Here is a 19,734-nt window from a genome sequence, read left to right as displayed (position 1 = left end):
AGAGCAGACTCTATTAATTGAGTCTGCTGAGACTATTAATTGAGTCTGCTGGAGCTTGGTAATTATGGCACTCCAGTAGACTCCAGCGTCATGTGTATCAGTGTCCCTGTGCTGGAAAATGGTGGTGGGGTGCTTTGACTAAAGCTCGATTGATGAGCTTTAAAGTGCTTCCGCCACCATTTTTTAGCTTGGGGACACTTTTACATGTAATGCTCTGGGTGCTTTAATTAGAGCGGCTCCAGAGTCACTCTAATTAAAGTGCCCCCTTCCCTTCCCTGGAGTACGTCTGTAAATGCCCAATGAGTATGCTGGGTGAATTCTGCAGGGTATTGGATGGGGGGTAGATGAGGAGGTGCTGCTGAGTGTGTGGGAGAGGAGGAGGTGTGCAGAATTGGATTCTTACCTATGCCGTTTCCTATCTATACCCAAAAAACCATTTCTTGGTGGCTGCTGCTGCTCCTGCACTATGGGCCTGCTTCTCCTGTCAGGGTTTGGACTCCGTGGGGTCAGGGGCCAATTCTGGTGCCTCTACAAGTTGGCACCTGGGATCTCTGCCCCACTCGCCCACCCCTAGTTGTGTTACTGATTAGTTTATAGTATCTAGTGTTCTGGAAAGATACCTTCCACATTTTCTGACTGAGATTTTAGGAGGTAGGTCTGACTTACTGGCTGGTTGAGTCAATTTGTCACTTGTGTCAGATTACTTAGTGCTGCTGACTTGCTGAATTAACATGTTATCTGTCTTGATTTGCAGTTTAGTTGTCATTTTATTAAAATTCAATTAAGACATCTATGGTCTTCAGAGATGTTTTTAATTTTTTTAAATCAGTGTAAATACTTTCTCACACCTAGAGGATGCTATTTTGGACGTTGTTGAGTGCTGTTGGCTGGATAGCCTGCAGAAGCTTGCACTACTACATTTATATACTGTATTTTGTTGTGTTCATTTATATCTTTAAATATATATATATATATATATATATATATATAAATATATATACATATATTTTAAAAAAAAATAAACACACATACATGCACATATATTCTCTCTGTCTCTCTCTGTCTCTGTCTCTCTCCATCTCTCTCTCTAGATAGAATACCTTGTCTTCACTTTTTTTTGTAGTAGAGATTAGAGAAAACACTTATTCATTTTTTTCAGGATTGTCCTGAACATTTCCTGAATAGTTGGTTAATAAAAACTTATAAACTTATAAACTCAGTTTTTACCTGCCTAAGTTATATATAGATATCTGGTCTTTCCGCAGTCAGATCCAGGCAAGCAGACCCACTGAAGTCAGTGAGACACTCAGCATTGACACGAGTGTTCTCCTACCTGGATTGGCTTCAGATTGGGTCATAAATTACCAGGTAACATACCATACTGATAATGGATTTAGTAATTCAGTAATTGTATTGCTGAAATAAAGTTATTAGCAATATTTTAAATTGCTTTACATTCTGAAAGAATATCCTGTGAATTTCAGTTATTTATTTGCAACTAACCCCCCCATAATCTAATTTGAAAGACAATAATGTCTTAGTTTGTTCAGCAAACTATTTGATGACACATTCCAGCGTATGTGTTGACTGCAGCGTGTGAATGCAGTAGGGTTTTTGGTTGTAGCCTTGCTGGTCTAAGGGCATAGGCAGGCAAAGTTCTTTGAGTAGATGTGATATCTTTTATTAGACCAACTGAACTTGTCTCAGGGTTTGTTTGTTTGTATTTTCTTTTAACTTGTCATTGGCAACAAAACTCAGATGTGCTTCTGCTTTTTCTGGTAACTTTTCATGCTGGTGAAAAAAGTAAAACTCAAAATATCTTGAAAGTTGTCTTATATCCCCTGTGCTTATGCAAATGTATTGCCACCTTTCAGGAGAACCTTGTTAGCACTACAGAAGTTGACATAATGCTGCAAAGGTATTTGAAAGTATATGAAGGTAGTAATAGATGCAGCTTATGCTGGTGATCTGAATCTCTCTTACTGAAGGCAAGGGTTTGATTTGCTACTGAACCAGAATGGAGGCAGAATGCAGTAAAGAATAGAGCTCTGGAAGCAAGTCACTCATCCAGATCCCTTCTCACCACCAGTTAGCTGTGCTTTTGGTTTCCAGTGGTTGATTTTACATGGGGTACCCTTGTCCCTGCAGAAAACCAGCAAATAACAAAACAAATATATGTGCAAACAACAAACAGACAGACCAAAACCTGTGTCCTTTCTACAGACCCTGAGAGGGGTAACCCTTCTCTGTGCTTCTTCCTTGCCCTCTGCTCCTGGGCTTTTAACCCACATAGTAGCTTCACCTTCATCAGTTACAGTCTGTTCCCAGCCTTCCAGCCAGGCAGAATATCATTTACTAACCATCTGCACCTGGTTTTCAGGTGCTTTAGGTTGAGTACCTCCTTATAGGCCCACATATGCCACAGCCAAATGACTGACAAAACCTGGAGCTATAAAGAGATCTGCACCATTTTGGCATTTTAGTACTAGTGAAGAGTAGGCTGTCACAGCACCTTGCTCTTCCCAGCCTATTCCATTGCTACTACCTCATCCATCTGGTTTGAGCCTTGTATGCCATTATATTGGGTGGCAAAGTTTTGATATGGAAAATGGTTGTGGTGCTGGAGTCACCTCCCTCAGCTTTGCACTGCTAGGTGCATTCACCATTCAAAAGTGGAATTTTCCAAGCAAGTTCTCTACTCACTTTACATAAGGGGCAGAGTAAATTGGTTAAATAGTCTAGCCCAAATGTGTAAGGTATTCAGTCAGTAGAGCCCCGTAAAAATAATGCAGGGCTCAGCTGTAACACATTTAGGTTTTTTATTTTCATTTTAATTCAAAAAGGTCAGAAAAGAACTGTTCAGTATGTTGTAAAATATGTGGTGCTTGATGTACCCAGATACTCTACATTCTTTTAGCTAAGGTCCTTAGTGATCATAGAGATGCATATATCTGTTAAAGAGCTTATCTTCTTCTTTTGAAGTCAATAGGAGTCTTAGACATAATGGGCTTTGAATCAGAGCCTAACTGCAGTGGTAAATTATGCCAAATAATTAACAGAATCCCTGTGCACAGCAGATGATGTGATCCTTTACTATTGCAGTCAGTGGGAGCTTTTTCAAGATCAAGCCCTAAAAATCTTGCAATTTAAGGGTTAGGTCCTGCTTTCAGTATTTAAGCTTAATAAACTCCAGTGAGTTTCACCTGAGTGAAGAGTGCTCAAAATAAATTAGGGCTGTCAAATGATTTAAAAATGTAATTGCCATTAGTTGTGTGTTGAAAAAAATGAGTTGCAATTGATTGTGATTTTAATCGCACAGCTAAAAACTAAAACTTATGCTCCAAAAACTCAAGTTATGCAAAATTATACAGGTACTTTTTATGGTTGAGGGCAGGGGGAAGAATTTATGAAAGTGTGTGTGGTGTTCAGAACGTGGGGAGGGGTGGTCCTGCATGCCCTGGCAGGATGTGGGATACTGGTGGTCAGGAGTGAGGGGCAGCAGCAGGGCTGATGGGGGTGGGGGCGGGGGCTGTGGCTTCGGAGTGAGGGGTAGACAGATGCATGCACACAGACATAGACAAACATGCACATGCACACACGCAGATGCTGCCCAGCAGATGTGTGGTGGGGAAGGGATGTGGGGGAGAGAAGGGGGGGGCAGATCGAGGCCCCCATGGTGAGGGAGGGAGTGGCTCAGGGGCTGGAGTGAATGGGGCCCTGGTGTGGGTGGTCGGACGGTCAGAGCCTTGAGCAGCATTCCCTCTAAGCTGCGCAAGCACACTCATGCCATGCTGCTAAGTGTGCCTGTGTGGCCACACACACCACGCAGCTTAGAGGGAATGCTGGCCCCATCCAGGGGTGCAAGGGAGCCTCTGCCGCTGTACGCACCCTGAGGGAGGCACGGGGGGCATGTGCCCCCTGGATTTATGTATGGGGTGGAGGCAGGTTGCCACTGTGAACTGGGGCTCTGCACCCTACTGCCTTTGTTCTGGGGGCTGTGCAATGCTATGTGCCTCCCGCTGCCAGGTGGGCAGGGGACACGGCACAGCCAGCACGCAGATCCTGGGGCAAAAAGGTAGCAGGGCACAGAGCCCCATCCCACCTCTGCCTTGTGTCCAGATCTGGGGTGTATGTGCCCCTGTGCCTCCCCTGGGGTGCATGCAGTGGTGGGAGCCCACCCGCGGCTCTTACCATCGCACAAACTGCCCCAGGGCCCCCTTCACCCTAGCCCCTGTCCCTGGATCTTCCTCTGCCCCACTCCCTCCCTCACCATGGGGGCCTCAGTTTGCCTCCCACACCCCTTTTCTCCCCCACACCCCTTCTCCTTTATAGAATTGCCTACTGGGCAGTGCTCCACATGCCCCCAGGCTGTGTTTCTGGCTGCCTGCAGGCTGAGGCTGCGTGTCTTTGTGCCTGTGCATGCCCCCCTGGCCCCGCGCTGCAGCTGCCTGGAGCCTGCACCCAGGCCGCCTTGCAGTCTTACATGCTGCCACCACTGCCCTGCGGGGTGGCCTGGAAGTGGCAGTGATGGTGGTGGAGCAGAGCCCAGGCACAGGCACAGGCTCTAAAACCACATGTGCAATTAACGTGTTAAGATTTTTTACAACGATCAACAACGATTAATGCATTAATCCTGCATGTTAACCACGATTAATTGACAGCCGTAAAATAAATACGAGCAGGGAGAGAAGGCATTACGGTAGAAATCTAGGGCATGTGGTCATTAGAGCTGTAATGCTGTGCACAAACAGATGGGTTTTCAGAAGTTGTTTGAAGGAGGAAAGGGGAGGGTGTTTTGGGAGTACACTTAATTGGGAGTCTGTTCTAAGTAAAACATGCATGATTTATTTATTTATTTTAAACTATGCCTTTTGACAACTATTTTATTGCTTTTGACGTTATCTATGGGCATCTAGCTGCTTCTGACCAGCTGGAATTAGTAAACTTCAGGGGCATAATACATGCTGTCAAAAAATTAAATTTTAAATTCAGAAAGTTAAAAAGAAAAAAGGTACTACAAACCTTTTATAATTTTCAGAAAGCAACATGATGTGATGATGTATTGTTTCTAGCATATGCTAGTGATTATGTCAATGCATTAGGCACACACCTTACTGTGTGTTAACAACTGTGAGATGTTTTTTGAATTGAAGGGCCTTTGTATTTAGAAGAAAAGGTGAGCTGGTTCACCACTTTTGTTGTAAAACTGATAGAGTGGAGCACTCCTCATTAACTTTCCACAGAATTTCCAGTTGATCAGTCCATGAGAATCCCAAGTCTCCAGTGCTATGGTTCATTCTGTCTTTATGCTCACAGATCAGTAGGAGTCTTGGGTTACCTGTCCAGAATTACTTTGTCCCTTACAGACCCTTCTTATTGCAGTTCCTTTGGAGCTATGCTGACACACTTTCCTTCCAGCTACAGTTGTCCTGGACCTCACAGCAGGTCTCCTACCAGATAATACAACTTCAGAATGGAGAATGTGAAAAGGTCAAAATGCAGGTTTTGCATCTGCCTCAGCACAAGCAGTGTGGGCTGTGTGCCTGCATCTAGTAGAGTCTGATATGCCAGCTACCAGTCTGCTGGGATATTTGGCTGTTGATAGTGATTTGTTGCATGTGAAGTAGCTCTAGCTAGATTGGGAACTATTAGCCAGACAGGTTCCACTGCTAAGGTATGGCAAATAGTTATGTCCTGACTACAAAACAGACCATAACTGTGAGTGTTTTTCAGTAGAGGTTCTCTTCTAAAAATGGTGAAGTAGTCAGGGAGGGTCTCGTAAGGCAAATAGATACCTAATAAGGGCAGTTTCTGATGCATGGTGTACTATACTGGGTTGTCTTGTTCTTTTGCTGTAATTCCTTTCAGTGAGTTTCTCTCTTGTGTCTCGTTTGGGGTTGAAACACGGTATACAGCCCTAAGTCAGCCTTAAGGCAATCTTTTTTTAAAGAATAAGTTGGTTAGACTTCTATTTTCTTTTCTTTTTGTGTATCTAGGACTACTTCCTAATATTGCATGCAGGTTTGAAGGGGATAAACTGGAGCAGGTTAAGGCTGACTATGACTAGTGCCTACACTAGTGGGGGCCAAACATTTGGGAAGGCATGCCACAAATTAAGCCTTGCAGCTCCCTCAGTGCCACTCTAGTCCCCTTTCTCTGCCTGACTTGATGTTTTACATTCTGCTCTCTGTCTGATCTGCTGCTGTCCTGCAGGTAAAACAGCAAAGAAGGCAAGTGCTGATCTGCTAGAACAGGGGTGGCCAACCTAAAGCATGTGTGCCACAAGTTGCATTGATGGCTTTTGTAAATGGCACATATCAGACAGAGGAGGAAGCAGGGAATACAGCAACAGGTAGGTCAGGGAGCAAAAAGCTGAGCAACAGATCAGGCAGGGGAAGAGGATTAGGGTGGTGCTTGGAGAGAGACTGGGGCTTACTGTGCCTATACTGGGTCAGACCAGTGGCCCATCTAGCCTAGTATCCTGTCTAACAGTGGCAGGAACGAATGCTTTAGAGGGAGACCATTGAGCTGCATATCTCTAGAGTGATCTATCGTTCACCCTATTCATTATGCTCGCTGGCATCCACCATTATTAGTTTAGAGATGCCAAAGAAACATCTCCAACAAGCCTGCTGAAGTGCTATCAATAGATATTTCTTCCATGAATTTGTCTAGTCCCTTTTTGAACCTGACTGTGGTACCTGCCTCTACCACCTCCTCTGACCATGAATTCTGCAAGTTCCCTATGCATTGTAAACAAAAAATACTTTCTTCTCATTAGTTTTAAACCTCTCTGATGCTAATTTCAGTGGGTGCCCCCTAATTCTAATATTCTGGAACTTGGTGACCATTAGTTTCCTGTTCACTTGGTCCATATCCATCATTATTTTATAGACCTCTGTCATATTGCCCCCTTAGCCTTTTTGCCAAGCTGAGGAGTCCTAGCTAGGCTTTTTAGTCTCTCCCAGTATGGCAGCTGCTCCATACCCCTGATCATATCCGTTGCTCTTCTCTGCACCTTTTCCAATTCTACTAAATTCTTTTTGAGATGTAGAGACCAGAAATGCACGCTTGTTTTCAAGATGTGTGCACACCATGGATTTGTATAATTGCATGACGATGTGTTTTCTGTTTTGTTTTAAATTCCCTTCTTAATGATGCCTAACAATTTATTGGCTTTTTTGCTCACCGCCTCCTGTCTACTTCAGCCTTCAATGGCAAAGGTGGTGACTGCTTTATTCCTAGGCATGTTACCTCCCTTCCCCCCCTCTTCCACCTGTGGCTCCTACCTACAGCCTCTACACAGCCTGTGTTACTGTCCTGGCAGGCAGGGTGGATCCTCGTGTGGACAGTGGTGCTGGGCACGTTTAGAGCCCCAGAGCACACCTCTGCCTTAGCGCCGGTGGGTTCTGCACAGCTGAGCTCCCACAGTTGTTGGGGAGAAGCCACTTCTGCAAAGGTGCCTGTTGGCCAGAGGAACAGAATGTCCCTTGCACAGCACCTTAACCTGCCCACGCGTAGCCCAGTGTCTCTGCAGCAGCCCTGGCACTCAGGCCTCTGCTGCGTGTGTGCTGTTGACATAGCAGCAGCAGCAGGAGCTGGTGACAGTCCGTTTGTTGCTGAGCTCAGTGCCCTGTGACTGCTCCCCGGTGCCCTCTCCCTCTCCCACTGGTTGCCAAGACCTAGTCTGCCACAGGCTTGGGCTAGTGGCGGGATGCAGGGACTGGACTACGCTTGCCAGGGTGCTCATGGCATGTGGCTGTAATTATCAGCTACAGTGACCAAAAAAACCCTGATAGCCACTAATGTCATTTCTCCTTTTATTGGTGCCCACCCAATAGCCAGCTGATAGATTGGTGCATCCCTACTACCCAGAATAATTTGGCATCATTTGCAAACTTGGAGATTTCACTTTGCTGTGCCCCCCCCTTTTCCAAGTCATTGAAAATGTTGAAGAAAACTGGGCTAAGCACAGAACCCTGCAGCACCTTGAATAGTGGGCATATAGCCTTACCCTTTGCCTAACCCCTGATTATCTTTTAACCCAGTCTCAGATCACAAAAGCACCTTCCTTATAATCCCATGGCAGTTCATGGGTTCCAAGATCATAGTATCATAGATGAGTTGTTCTAGAAAGCAGGCGTTTGTTACATTTATTACATTTAGTACATCCAGAAGTTTTGTCTCCACATGTTGCACTGATGAAGTGTTTACCTAGTCTATGTGAGGGTAGTGGAAGTCTCCCATTATTATTGCTTTTCCCATTCTGACAGCTTCCCCAGTCTCCCTAAGCATTTCATAATCACCTTCACCTTCCTGATCAAGTGGTTGGTAGTACAATCCTAGTACTATATCCTTTTATTCAAGTCTGGAACTTACCCACAGGGATTCTATGGTAGTTTTCCTTTCAGATGAGATTTTTATGTAGTTACTGTCTATTTTATCCTACAGTGCCACTCCTCCACCTCCATATCCTACTTTGTCATTCTGATATACTATTATACTGCGTTACAAAGAATCCCATTGATTAACATCTTCCATCAGGTCTCTGAAACAGACATAGAATAATACTTTATTTTCTAAGTCACTATTTAATACCCGGCATTCTCATCCACCCATCTTACTTTTTCGGCTTCTGGCAGTCTGCACCACAGGCAAACAGAAAGGATGAATGGATTTTGGAAAAGCGCACTTGTAGCCTGCAACACTTGAAACTCTACAGTGCTTTCCTTTTAACACAAAGCAGCAAAACTGAGTACGTGTTCTCAGATTTTATAAAATATATTTAACTAGATTCCAGCCTAATGCTATAAATCCCTGAATACTGATTCAGTGTGTGTTTAATGTGTGCATTAGTATAAAATATGTGTAGGTGGAAAAGAATGACGGGCTGGCCTTTGCTCAGACTCCTCAGGTGGGTTTTGACCCTGAGGCCTCTGGTGTTCTGACCTTGACCTTGAAGCAGCTACCTATATTTGGCCAGTTACATTTCCTTGAAAATACTGAGTCTGTAGCCTGACCTTGACAGTGTTGGAACATAATGATGTTGAAACTATTGAAAAAGGCTCAAAAACATCAGCTTCCTTTTTGCTTGTAATGCTGGACATTGTGTTTCAAGAACATGCCTTGTGACGCACTTTGCCCTGCTTCAGTTCTTAGGCCAAAGAAGTTAACACTATTTTGATATTATTGTGTAGTCTTACTCTAGGAAAAAAAATGCCAGAATTAATTATAGTGGCTTTTTAATGTTTATATTTAGAAAAAAGCTACATGTCTACAATTCCACATAATTGCCTGTGGGAGGCATCAGGAAGGACCCAAAAAAGTACATATATTTGCATTCCCAGAACGTTGTCTGTTTTAAAGAGCTGTGAATATCTTCCAACAGGTTGAAAATTGGGATAAAAATGAGCATAATCAAGTTGGGGGCATACCTAGATCTTATTTGTGAGAGGACTTTACAGAAGTTGTTGGAAAGGTCTGCAGGATACCAAACTATTTGGTCTCCTGCACTTTCACCTCTACAGTGTCCCTGCCCCAACACCTGCTAGTCACAGCAGGCTGGACACCGGACAAAGGCAACGTCAATTGGGTGGACTCAGCCCTGTTGGGAAAGTCTTTGAATGATAAGCTCAGCATAGTGTCTTTGTATCTGAACAAAATATTAGTGTGAATTTTAACATTACTTTTTTACTACATAATGCACATATTTAAACCAACTGGACAAACTGTCTGAGGCCTTCACACCTTTCTGAACATTTCAACTGTTATTAAAACCATTAAACTATCATATTTGCGTAAATGCACCTAGAGTTGACATCACAGTCTGGAAAGGCCTCAGGATAATTTTCCAGATGCTAGGAGAATTGCTCATTCTTTTTAGTAAAATCTCAACTAAGTTAAAATTATGGTTAAACAGATGCTAATATAAAATTAACCATACTTCTAAAGAAGGTTCCCATTTGCCAGTGGTTGGTCTACATGCCAGTGTTTCCTTGTTACCCTACGAAAAGAATCATTGCTACGTGGCATGACTTAGGTAGTGAGAGAGACTTTTCAAGATTTCTTGTCACAGAGCTTGACCCAAATCACTCCTTTTGGTCTAAAGAGGGAAGAAAATTATGTTTTTGTTTGCAAGTAAAGCCCAAGATTGAAACTCCTAGTCAGATGTACTAACACATTGAAAAAGAAGGCAAAAATACAAAATTAATGACTGTTTAGCCAGCCTTTATGCTGGCCGCTGTTTTGGCTTTCGAACAGAATTTTACCCTTCTGCCCTGTAGGGAAGCCCCCCTGGCTTTCCTCTCCCATCCTGATCTATGAGGAACTCCAAAACTTGCATGCCTGTAATTTAAAAGGTTTTTCTCTAAAAAGAACAATAACCATTAGGCACTAAAGTGAAAGTATAGAAAGAAGTGTGTGAACCCCAGGGTGAGGTAGTACAAGTACATAATTAAAATAATTAGGCATGTCAATGGGTGCTTAAAGATAAGTGATGTACATACATGTGTAAGTAATTAAGTTATATTGAAAAGTACTGTTTGCAGTGCTTTGTGCTCCACAAATCAAGTTATGGATAAGGTTGATTTTCGTACTGTTTTGAAAATGCATGCTTTCTTTAAACTTCCTTATTTTACAAGGTTAACAAAGTTTACCAACCAAAAATACATTCAAGTGTTGGAAAGGATACAAAAAGGTAGCAACAGATTTTTTAGAAAAACGAGATCTGAAAATAAAGTAAACTGTATCTAGAAGACTTCATTATAGTAAACATCCTGAGGTCAGAATTTATTTATTCAGTATTATTTCCTTCTGCCTGTAAGAACTAGTGAACAATGAAGCCCTTTGAATTGAAGTCAGGAATTTACTAATTTGAAAGCTGATTTATGTAGTGGTGTTGACCCCTCAGATGGATTCTGAGAACCAAGGAGAGTTTGCAAAGCCAGTCCCACCAAAATTAAATATGTACAATATAATAACATCTAAATTTTAATAGGAAATTCAATTACTATAAATGACTAAACAGTATAGATAAGGCATATCTAGCAAGTGATCAAAATTTATAAAATGCACATTTATCTAAAGGCATAATAATCTTATCAATATTTGCAAGCAATTTAACCTTAACTTTTACAAGTCTTAAGGTCTTAAAAAGTCTCTAGCAGGAGGCCAGCCCATTAAGGGAAGCACTCTTTTACCTAAGTTTCAAAAACAAAGTTGCTAAGTAACATTAACCAGGTACACTTGCAAGTGGGCAATTCAGTAAGAACTGTAGTTCGAGACTGAAGAGGAAAAATACCAAAGTGGACCCAGTTTTTATACTCCACCATTTGGCTAAAATATTGGAAAACTTACTAAATAAGATGAAAAAAAAATTAAGCATTCCTAACAGGTTCTATTCTAATTAATATTCATATTCCTGTTCTTATTCCATATATATCCTTTACCTTCTCTAAGATTAACCTATCATCAAACCAGTAAATGCGCTGGAGGCAACCTTGTAACATTTACAGTTTTTTTTTCAAACGGTCTTTGAGTTTTCTAAAATGATATTCTCTTTCCTGATCCTTTTCTTTGCCTGTTCTTCTCTTAGGCAAACTGTAGTCAGTTGAATGCAAGCACCTCTATACTATCCCATCATTAAACAGCTTCAGGCCTATGGTAGTTTACAATGGGTATTCATAACTTAATCTCTGCCATATAGAAAATGTCATAATTGGAAAACCTTAACTAACAGCTTCTCTTTATTAATGCTATGAATTTGATAACATCTGACAGAAATTAAGAATTCATACTTAACAGAAAATTGAATTGTCAGGAAATGAAAGAACATTAAATTATGAGAAAAAAGATATCGAGCTTGTGTCAAACACTCAAGACAAACACAGCAAGTATTTGCAGTCCCACTTTGTCAAATTGTATTGAGATTTTATCTTTATTTTACACAACTCTTCTGAACACACCAAACAGATGCATCTTTAAATAAGACAAATTGATAAGGCAATGTTCATTACTCTGGAGAAAAAACAGCCTATAGAAATATATTCAAAAACATTAATACAGAATGCCCCAAATTATTAAAAAGATATCTCCTTTTTTGTGTGTTTGAGATATTTACTCAGAACATCTGAAAATGATTTAGTACTTTTCCAGTTGATAGAATATTTTAAGGGTATTTTTGGACTTAGACTGCTTATTTCAGTGTAGTTGGATCCTAGAGGAGAGGCCTAAGTTAGGGAATGTGAGGACTGACTTTAGGCCTTTGCATGAAGGACTACAAGAGTAAACTTCAAAAGGAAGACATAGCCACCAGAGATGTGGGTTTTCCAGAAAAGTTTGAATTTTCTAATGCCCTAAATAGAGTGTGATCCAATTTTGCATGTTTATTTGACTTATATTTAGTAAACAAAACTAAAAAAGTACCCCCATGTTAATTTATTATCCCAGTAGCCACAAGTATTTGAACTGAAATATTTGATTAGGAAAAAAATTAAATACAGCACACTTAATGTGGTTTAAATGTTATATTCAAACACATTCAAAGCTTTATGTGGAAAGAAATTATTTTTATTGGAATACCTGTAAAAATGTAAAGACAATACCCAATAGCGTGTACTTCCCTTACATTGTTCTGCTCTGTGTGTTTGCTGAACTGAAAGTGAAACAAAAAATAATCAAAGTTTTAGTTTTGGTTTTGCTTTCACTTGCAGTCAGAAATGACACAAGAATTTTAACTTTGGTTTTGTTTTGACCTGCACAACCAATCAGGTGAATTCATAACTGATTGCTGACTGGTTGCTGGGGTGGCACCAGTCACCAGTGACTGAATGTCACAAGTGTTGCCACTGATTTAGTTTACATTCACACTTTGCCTTCACTGAATGTGGTAGTATTTTAAATATCAGTTTGCTTGACAAAAGGTATGGACTAAAGCAAGAATTGGCACAAGCTGTCAGCTGCTAACACTGCTAGTGTTGGATGCTGGCTAGCTCCAGTCATGTTACATATGCAGTGGAGAGATACACAATGCAAAATATGCAGTCAGATTGTGGTAAGAAAAGGTTGCAGGGTGTACCACAAAGCAGGGGTGGCTTGTGTGTGTGGCACGTGGAAGGTCAGAGAGGGGATGGGCAACTTGGTAGCAGCTAGGGCAGGAAGCAAAAAGGAGAACAGTAGATCAGGAGAGAGTACAGACCAGGGAGCAGAAAGCAGAGCAGTGGGTCAGGCAGATGAAAAGTTCAAAATGGCACTCGGGGAAAAGTAGAGGGCTAATCTGTGGCATGCCTGCCAAAAAAGTTGGATCCCGCTGGCACAAGGGATTGTTGTTTCAGCTTTTTAACTTCAAGGAGAAGAATTTTCTTCACAGATTTGTTTACCAATTTAAAAAAATTACCCTGGTCATAATCTTAATACTAGAAAAATGTTTTTCCAAATGGGCAATTAAAATATACTCTTAAACAGATGTTTTTAAATATGTGTTTTAGTTGGTTTACTCCGTAATTTAATGATGTTACTTTCTTGTAATATTGTCTCTGATTTCCTCTACTACTCTTTGTACCTCGTTCTTTGCGTCTTTTAGTGCGTGGACGTACAGTCCCTTCACATTGTAAGTTAAAAAAATACAAATCTTTCTTCATAAAGCTGTTCTTCCACAACACCTTACACCAGCAGTACATGGAGTTCAGCAGAGTTCAAATATTGCTTGTAAGTTTCTGATGCAGGAATTGTAGAAACAAAGAAGGACGGTTCCAAACATGCTGACAGTATGAAATTAAGTATATCAAGTATATGGTCAGTATATAGTATGTCTAATGTATACACATTAGTCTTCTTCCCCATTTTTGGTTGGTTCCCTTATTTGAGGTGGAAGGTCTAGATCCCTTTAATGATTTGATTCCTTCCTTGATCCAGGTACAGTCATCATTTTTTTTTTTCTCTGGACAAGAATGGAAACACATCTTTCTCAAAGTATTTAATCCTAACTGATCTTCCTAGGGGATGTTTGTGAATACTTCTTTCAGACAGACTTTTTGCATAAAAACTTGCAATTAATAGCAAAAGCAGCAGCAAAAACTGTAAATAGGTTTGTCTGAATACACTGTGTTGTACAGGAAAGTGCTAACCTCTCCTGGGAAATGGGAAGGTTTGCGTAATTCACTATATATAATTGTGTATGTGTTGTTTTTCTCCCCACCCCTTTCTTTGCAGCCGTCCACAGAAGGTATGCTTGTGTCCGTATTTGCCAGTACATCCTCTAAAGGTCTCCACCTGCTTGTATATAATTCAGCATCCGGCAGAGGTGAGTAAGGTTATGGGAACTGTCAAAGTTCAACTAGAAGCTTAGTGGGAAAGAGTGTGGGAGAGAGCAAAGGGAAACAATCCTGTCCAGATGCATACAATTCCCTTAGCTTCTAAAATAGTAGGAAGGCTGAACAAGTAGTTCATATGACTTGTTAATGTTATTTATTCATTTGTGTTTAAAGTGTCACTATTTTCTTTATTCTTTCCTCTTCTTGAATCATAGCATGCTCATGTAACTCTTATCCATATGACATCCTTCCTTGTATGTGGAGTCTTATTTATCTTAGTAGGGCTACATGGACTTCAAGCACTAGCCTTGATATAGCTAGTAACTTGAAACTGGCTCAGAGTCTGAATGCATGTTAGGATCTATGTTAAATTTCTGCTATATTCTATTAATATATTTGTTACATTCTATTAAATATTACATCTATAAAAATCAAGTAGACCCTAATGGATAAAACCTAAGAGAAAAATGTCTGATGGTAACTTCTTGCCTCTTATCAGTAACATGTAATGCAGATAATCAGCTTTTTTGATGTTGATGGACCCCAGTTGCAACAGATGTGAAAAGATGCTGGAGTAGGAGTTACGGTGGACTGATTTTCCCAGCTTGGCTCTTGTATGAATTGAAGCATCTCTTTTGTGCATTTCCCCCCACCTGCTGTATGTTTCAGATGTTAAATTCTTCAGGGCAAGAGCTGTTACTACTTAATATGTCTGCATAGTGGCTAGTGTCTGGGATGTTGGAGCGCTTAGGTTTTGAAGCACCTCTGGGCCTTGCTGAAATACAGCTACAACTTGTGAATCATTGAAGTGGTTAAGAATATTTTAAATCATTTGTTAAAAAGGGGTGGTTTAAAAAACGTGCTGAAGTACTTTGAATCAGGGCCATTTGAAAGATCTGTGAAGTTGTCCGATGGTTCTGTTTTCCAAGGACCTTTGTGAAAAAACATCTGCAGTTGGAACAATACACAAGTTATCTCTGAGCCAGTGGGGACAACAGCCACCACAATTGAACAGAAAGTCAGCGTCGGCCAGTACTCACCTAAACAAGTATCTTATCCTGGAATGAAGAGAAGAGAATGCCACCCATCTCAGCAGAAGATTTGGCACCTATGCCCAGAAAATATAATTTTGTCACCTCCGGGAGGGTTTCTTAGTTCCTTCATTGCAGGGGCCATATGCATATTATGTAGAGCTGTGAGGTTAGTGACGTTTGCACTAACAGAGGCAGGCTTTTGGTTTCTAATGTTTGGTATAGCAAAAGAGACATAAGGCACAATTGAGCTTTGTCTTTTTTTTTAAAATGGGGCTTTTTAGCCATCCCACAGACATTAAATGAATGAGCTGAGAGCTGTGCCACACTCCAAACAAATAAAGCAGGCTTAGAGAGATTTTCTAATTTAATAATTGTCAGCTTCAAGTTATTGCTGAGGAAGAAGACCCCAGAGACTGCCACTTGAGTTCTTCAGACACCACTGTTTACCATGATATACCTCACTGATGGCAGACCTGTAAAGGGAGAGAATGTCCTTGCCTGAACATACCTGGGCAATTGGCTTTTGAAAAGAAAATGCCCTCTCATTCACTCTGGCAAATTATGCAAAAGTTCATATCTTACCTATCACAGATGGTCTCACAAATGTTCAAGAGCTCCTGTGTATTCTATCCACTCTAGAGTGGCAAGAGCATACCTATTAGAGAGGAGAAGCTTTTGTTTTCACACCTGGTGGTATTCAAGGTACCTCAAGGCTTGGTAATTCAGAAGTGTCCTGGAACGTGATGGTTCTAGCTGGATGTTCTGAAGTTCAGTCACATTACCAGAGAGAATACTAAAATGGACAACAAAACATATTGTAATACCATTACCAGGTGGCTATACTTCTACTGTACTGAGTATTATTAGTCTGCTACAAACAACGCAAGTGATACCCTGAACTTCAAGACTGTGCCATTGTCAGAAATCTGTGAAGTGGCTATGTGGAGTAAACCCTGAAACTTAAACACTACTTCTTAAATTTGGGAACTGAGTTGCATGCAGAGTTTGAAGGAATTGTACAACAATTTCTGCGTGACAGGTGGCTGGTATTGCTCAGTCTTGCAGTCTTCTGTCGCATAAAATTGAATCCATGCTGACATACTCTCAGCAAATGGTTACTCATTGTAATATTCCAGAATATCAAGATGATTTTTTTTTTGTTTGCTGGTTAAGTGCTGGAGTTTTTGTTTGTTTGTTTGGATCGTGGTATATAATCTGGCAAATTTTGCAAAATGACTACAGGTAAAGACAAAACTAAATCCCTCTTTCTCACATACCATCTCTGTTTCAGTTAGTACTTATGTCGATCATGCCTGACAAATTAATAGTAATATGAATTACTATTCAGTGAAATAGTCTTAAGAGTTCAGAGTTCTTGATCTCTAAAAGAAAAAAATCATTTTAAATAAGCCTCTATATCAAAGTCAGGTGTCCTTGTAGGTGATGGAAACATTTTTTAATTTTGTACTAATTTATATGTCTGTACACCACCTTGTACTAGGTGGCTGTACAGTTTGGAATCCTTCCTGCTCTCCTGCTCCCTGACTCTCCCCAGTCAGTGCCCCTGTGTGTATTAAAATATATAATAATTTGCATTATTAAATTCACTGAGCAAGTCAGCTTCTTACTCAGTGTTGTAGTTCTCATTTTGTGTTACCCTTTATGTTATGGTTCTAGAGCTTTTTAAGCCCCTGTATCACTGAAGCTAATAGTAGTTTTTCATTAACTTGGATAGGAGCAAGGAGTAGGTTGAATGCCTAGGGTGAAAATCCATTGAGAGGGGTATCTTGGAGAGTGAGAGAGGAATAATTTCATGTCTGTTTAAAAAAAAAAGGAGTTTTCTGAAGTTAGACTTCACAATGAATCTCTTCACTAAATAATTTTCCACTCTGAAGTTAAACTGTGCTTTCCTTTTTTTTCCCCAATACCCGTTAAAAATTGAAGGAAGTGTTATCTTCTGTCTAAAAGAAATTGAACAAGTCTTAAGCCATGGACAGGCATTCATTTCTAGCAGTAAGACTCTCTGATATTCTTAACCAGTAGAAAAATAACCCATGAGCTGGAGCATACATGTGTGCCCTCACTCTGGCTGGAAAGGTACAGAAGAAAGTTCTCCCTGCCCTTAGAGAAGCCCATTAATTGACAGCCTGCCCTCTCCCAGGCCTGCAGGGCAGGCTGGCATTTGTCAGCTGCTGAAAAGCAGAAGATGCCACAGACAGCCCTGGGAGTCTTCCTACCTTGGGAGGATGCCCCCCTGCCCCATCAGACGGGTTCCAGCTGATCGGCAGGGTGGGGAGAGTCATTCTCCTGGTGCAGGAAACTTTCTGGTTCGCAGCGTGAGAGAGAATAGCCCTCCCTCTGTGCCCTCCTCTGGGCTGACTTGGAGAAATGTGAAGAGAAGAGGTGGAATTCTCCCACAGTAGCAAGGCTTTTGTTGCAAAGCAGTCGCAGTCTGCCTCCCCAGATGCTCTTCTGGGCCTACCCAGGACAGTGCAGGAGGAGGCAGGCGTATTGTCTGGAAGCAGCAAGGCACTTAGAGCCTTGCAACTGCAGCACAGGAGCCTGCCTACCCCTGCTCTGCTCTGGGCTGACCTGGAGCTAGTTCTCTTCCACAAGAAATCCCTCCAACAGCTATATGCTCTCTTTTTTTGTCCTGGGAGAGAGACTGTTATCCTGGCACTCATGTAATACCTGTTCATGGCCTTAGGGTCAAGCTAAATAGTTTGGCAGTGTTAGGGTGGAAGTCCCCATTCTGCCAAAATATGTAAAACTTCTGTCTGTAAGTAAATCCTTCCAGGTCTGAGCATGTTCATAAAAGCAGTGCAGTCCTAGTTTATATAGAGAAGTTTATTTTCTGAAAGCAACTATTACATGTGGGTGCTACTTGGTAAAGACCACATTTAAAATTGGTATTTGGATAGTTTTTTCTGTTGTAGATGTTTTCTGTCACTCAGAGCCTGTACGATATATGTGTTTGGAAGCATCTTATGGGTTTAAAAAAACTTTGTGTTTGCATTTTTTTCTGAAACAGTTTTCTTCTCTGATTAAAGGAAAGTAGAGTGTTGCGGACAGTACCTCTTCTAGCAGCTTGCCTGCCCCAAGACAAGTGTAAAGTTTTGATTGGTCGACGCTTTAGTGAAGACAGGTTAGTAGAACTGCTGACACAACTTCTGTTTCTCATTGTATGCTATTTAATGCGTTCAGTTTCAGTATTTGCGCTAATATTTTAAAGATAGCATGTTCAGTGCTATGCAATGTCAGATTCACCAGGAGGAAAAATTAGTGCTTCATTCTATATAATGCTTTTTGACCTGTTTTCTTTCCAGTGGCCGCATCTACACAAGATGCTGACTGCACATTCGTTACTGTGCAGTCATTTAGTACTTGTATAAACAAGTACTAAGTGACTGTACAGTACCCCAAGTAACTGGACAGTAGCACTGGCTTTTTTTTTATACTGACTGCAGTAGCCTGAGACTACTGTGCAATAACGTTGCATCACAGTTTCTGCCACGTGACACTACTGCGCAGTAGTCTTGGGCACCGTGCAGTCAGCATTTTGTGTAGATGCAGCCAGTTTATAATAAATTAGCTTTTTGTCAGGACCCTGGAGTGAAATGTTTTTACCCCTTTGTGTAGGGAGGCTGCTTTCCTTTGCTTTTTGTCATGTTATATTTTTAACAGTGTTCTTTGTGCGTAGGGAATAGACACATGATTTGCAATCCTAAAATTGCATAATTTACTTGGAAAGCAGTGTAGAATTATCCTGGGAAAAATTGGGATATAACTTAAACTGGCATTAAAAACTGGCTGATGTCTGTAGCTAGCGGGGGATAGCTGTTACATGTTCCCCTTTGCCAGATAGTGTTTAAGTACACTAACAGCACCGACAGACAAGCAGGTACCCCAGGGAAGTTGCTTTCAATCTGCTCCAGGCCTTGATGAAATTCACGTGTGGGGGAAAAAAAAGTAAATTTACAATTACGTAAATGTGTCCAGTCCTTAGATTTCAAATTTTTCAATGCAGGAACCATTTTTACACCATGGTTTGTTCAGTTGCTGGCACAGCTAGCACTTTAATGTTACTGCAGTACAAATCTAATGTGCATTGATTGATACAGTCACTTTATGTACCTGGAAAGAGTGAATTCCAAGATTACTATGAAAGGAGTTGAAGAATTTGTTGTGCTTATTTTTTGGCAAAATTTGCAATTTTTTCTTTTTGTTGAATGTACTGTGTAGCAATTTATTCAAATGTGTTTATTATTTCAAGACTTCTAACAGTATTAGTCATAAATATTGCCACTGGATAAATCTTGCTTCTAGAAACAGTTTTTGATTCAAATACTAATGAAATTTTACTGAGAGCAGGCAAAAGGGGTTTAAATACT

The 19,734-nt window shown here is 41.0% G+C and overlaps 1 protein-coding gene across 2 annotated transcripts in view; it reads left to right on the top strand.

Moving 5' to 3' along the window:
* The window catches only part of DTWD2 (DTW domain containing 2), a 209,822-nt gene that overhangs the window by 71,372 nt on the left and 118,716 nt on the right, over positions 1-19,734 (top strand). For both annotated transcript variants that reach the window (XM_019517002.1, XM_019517003.1), the window contains 2 exons: positions 14,209-14,299; positions 18,394-18,488. In XM_019517002.1, coding sequence (XP_019372547.1) covers positions 14,209-14,299; positions 18,394-18,488 — 186 coding nt within the window. The remainder of the gene's footprint in view (positions 1-14,208; positions 14,300-18,393; positions 18,489-19,734) is intronic.

This window comes from Gavialis gangeticus, unplaced genomic scaffold (assembly GCF_001723915.1).
Source record: "Gavialis gangeticus isolate Ggan-Ray unplaced genomic scaffold, GavGan_comp1, whole genome shotgun sequence".
In the NCBI taxonomy this organism is placed as follows: Eukaryota; Metazoa; Chordata; order Crocodylia; family Gavialidae; genus Gavialis; species Gavialis gangeticus.
The sequence above is the reverse complement of the archived record's forward strand: the minus strand, read 5'-3'. Positions and strand labels throughout refer to the sequence as shown.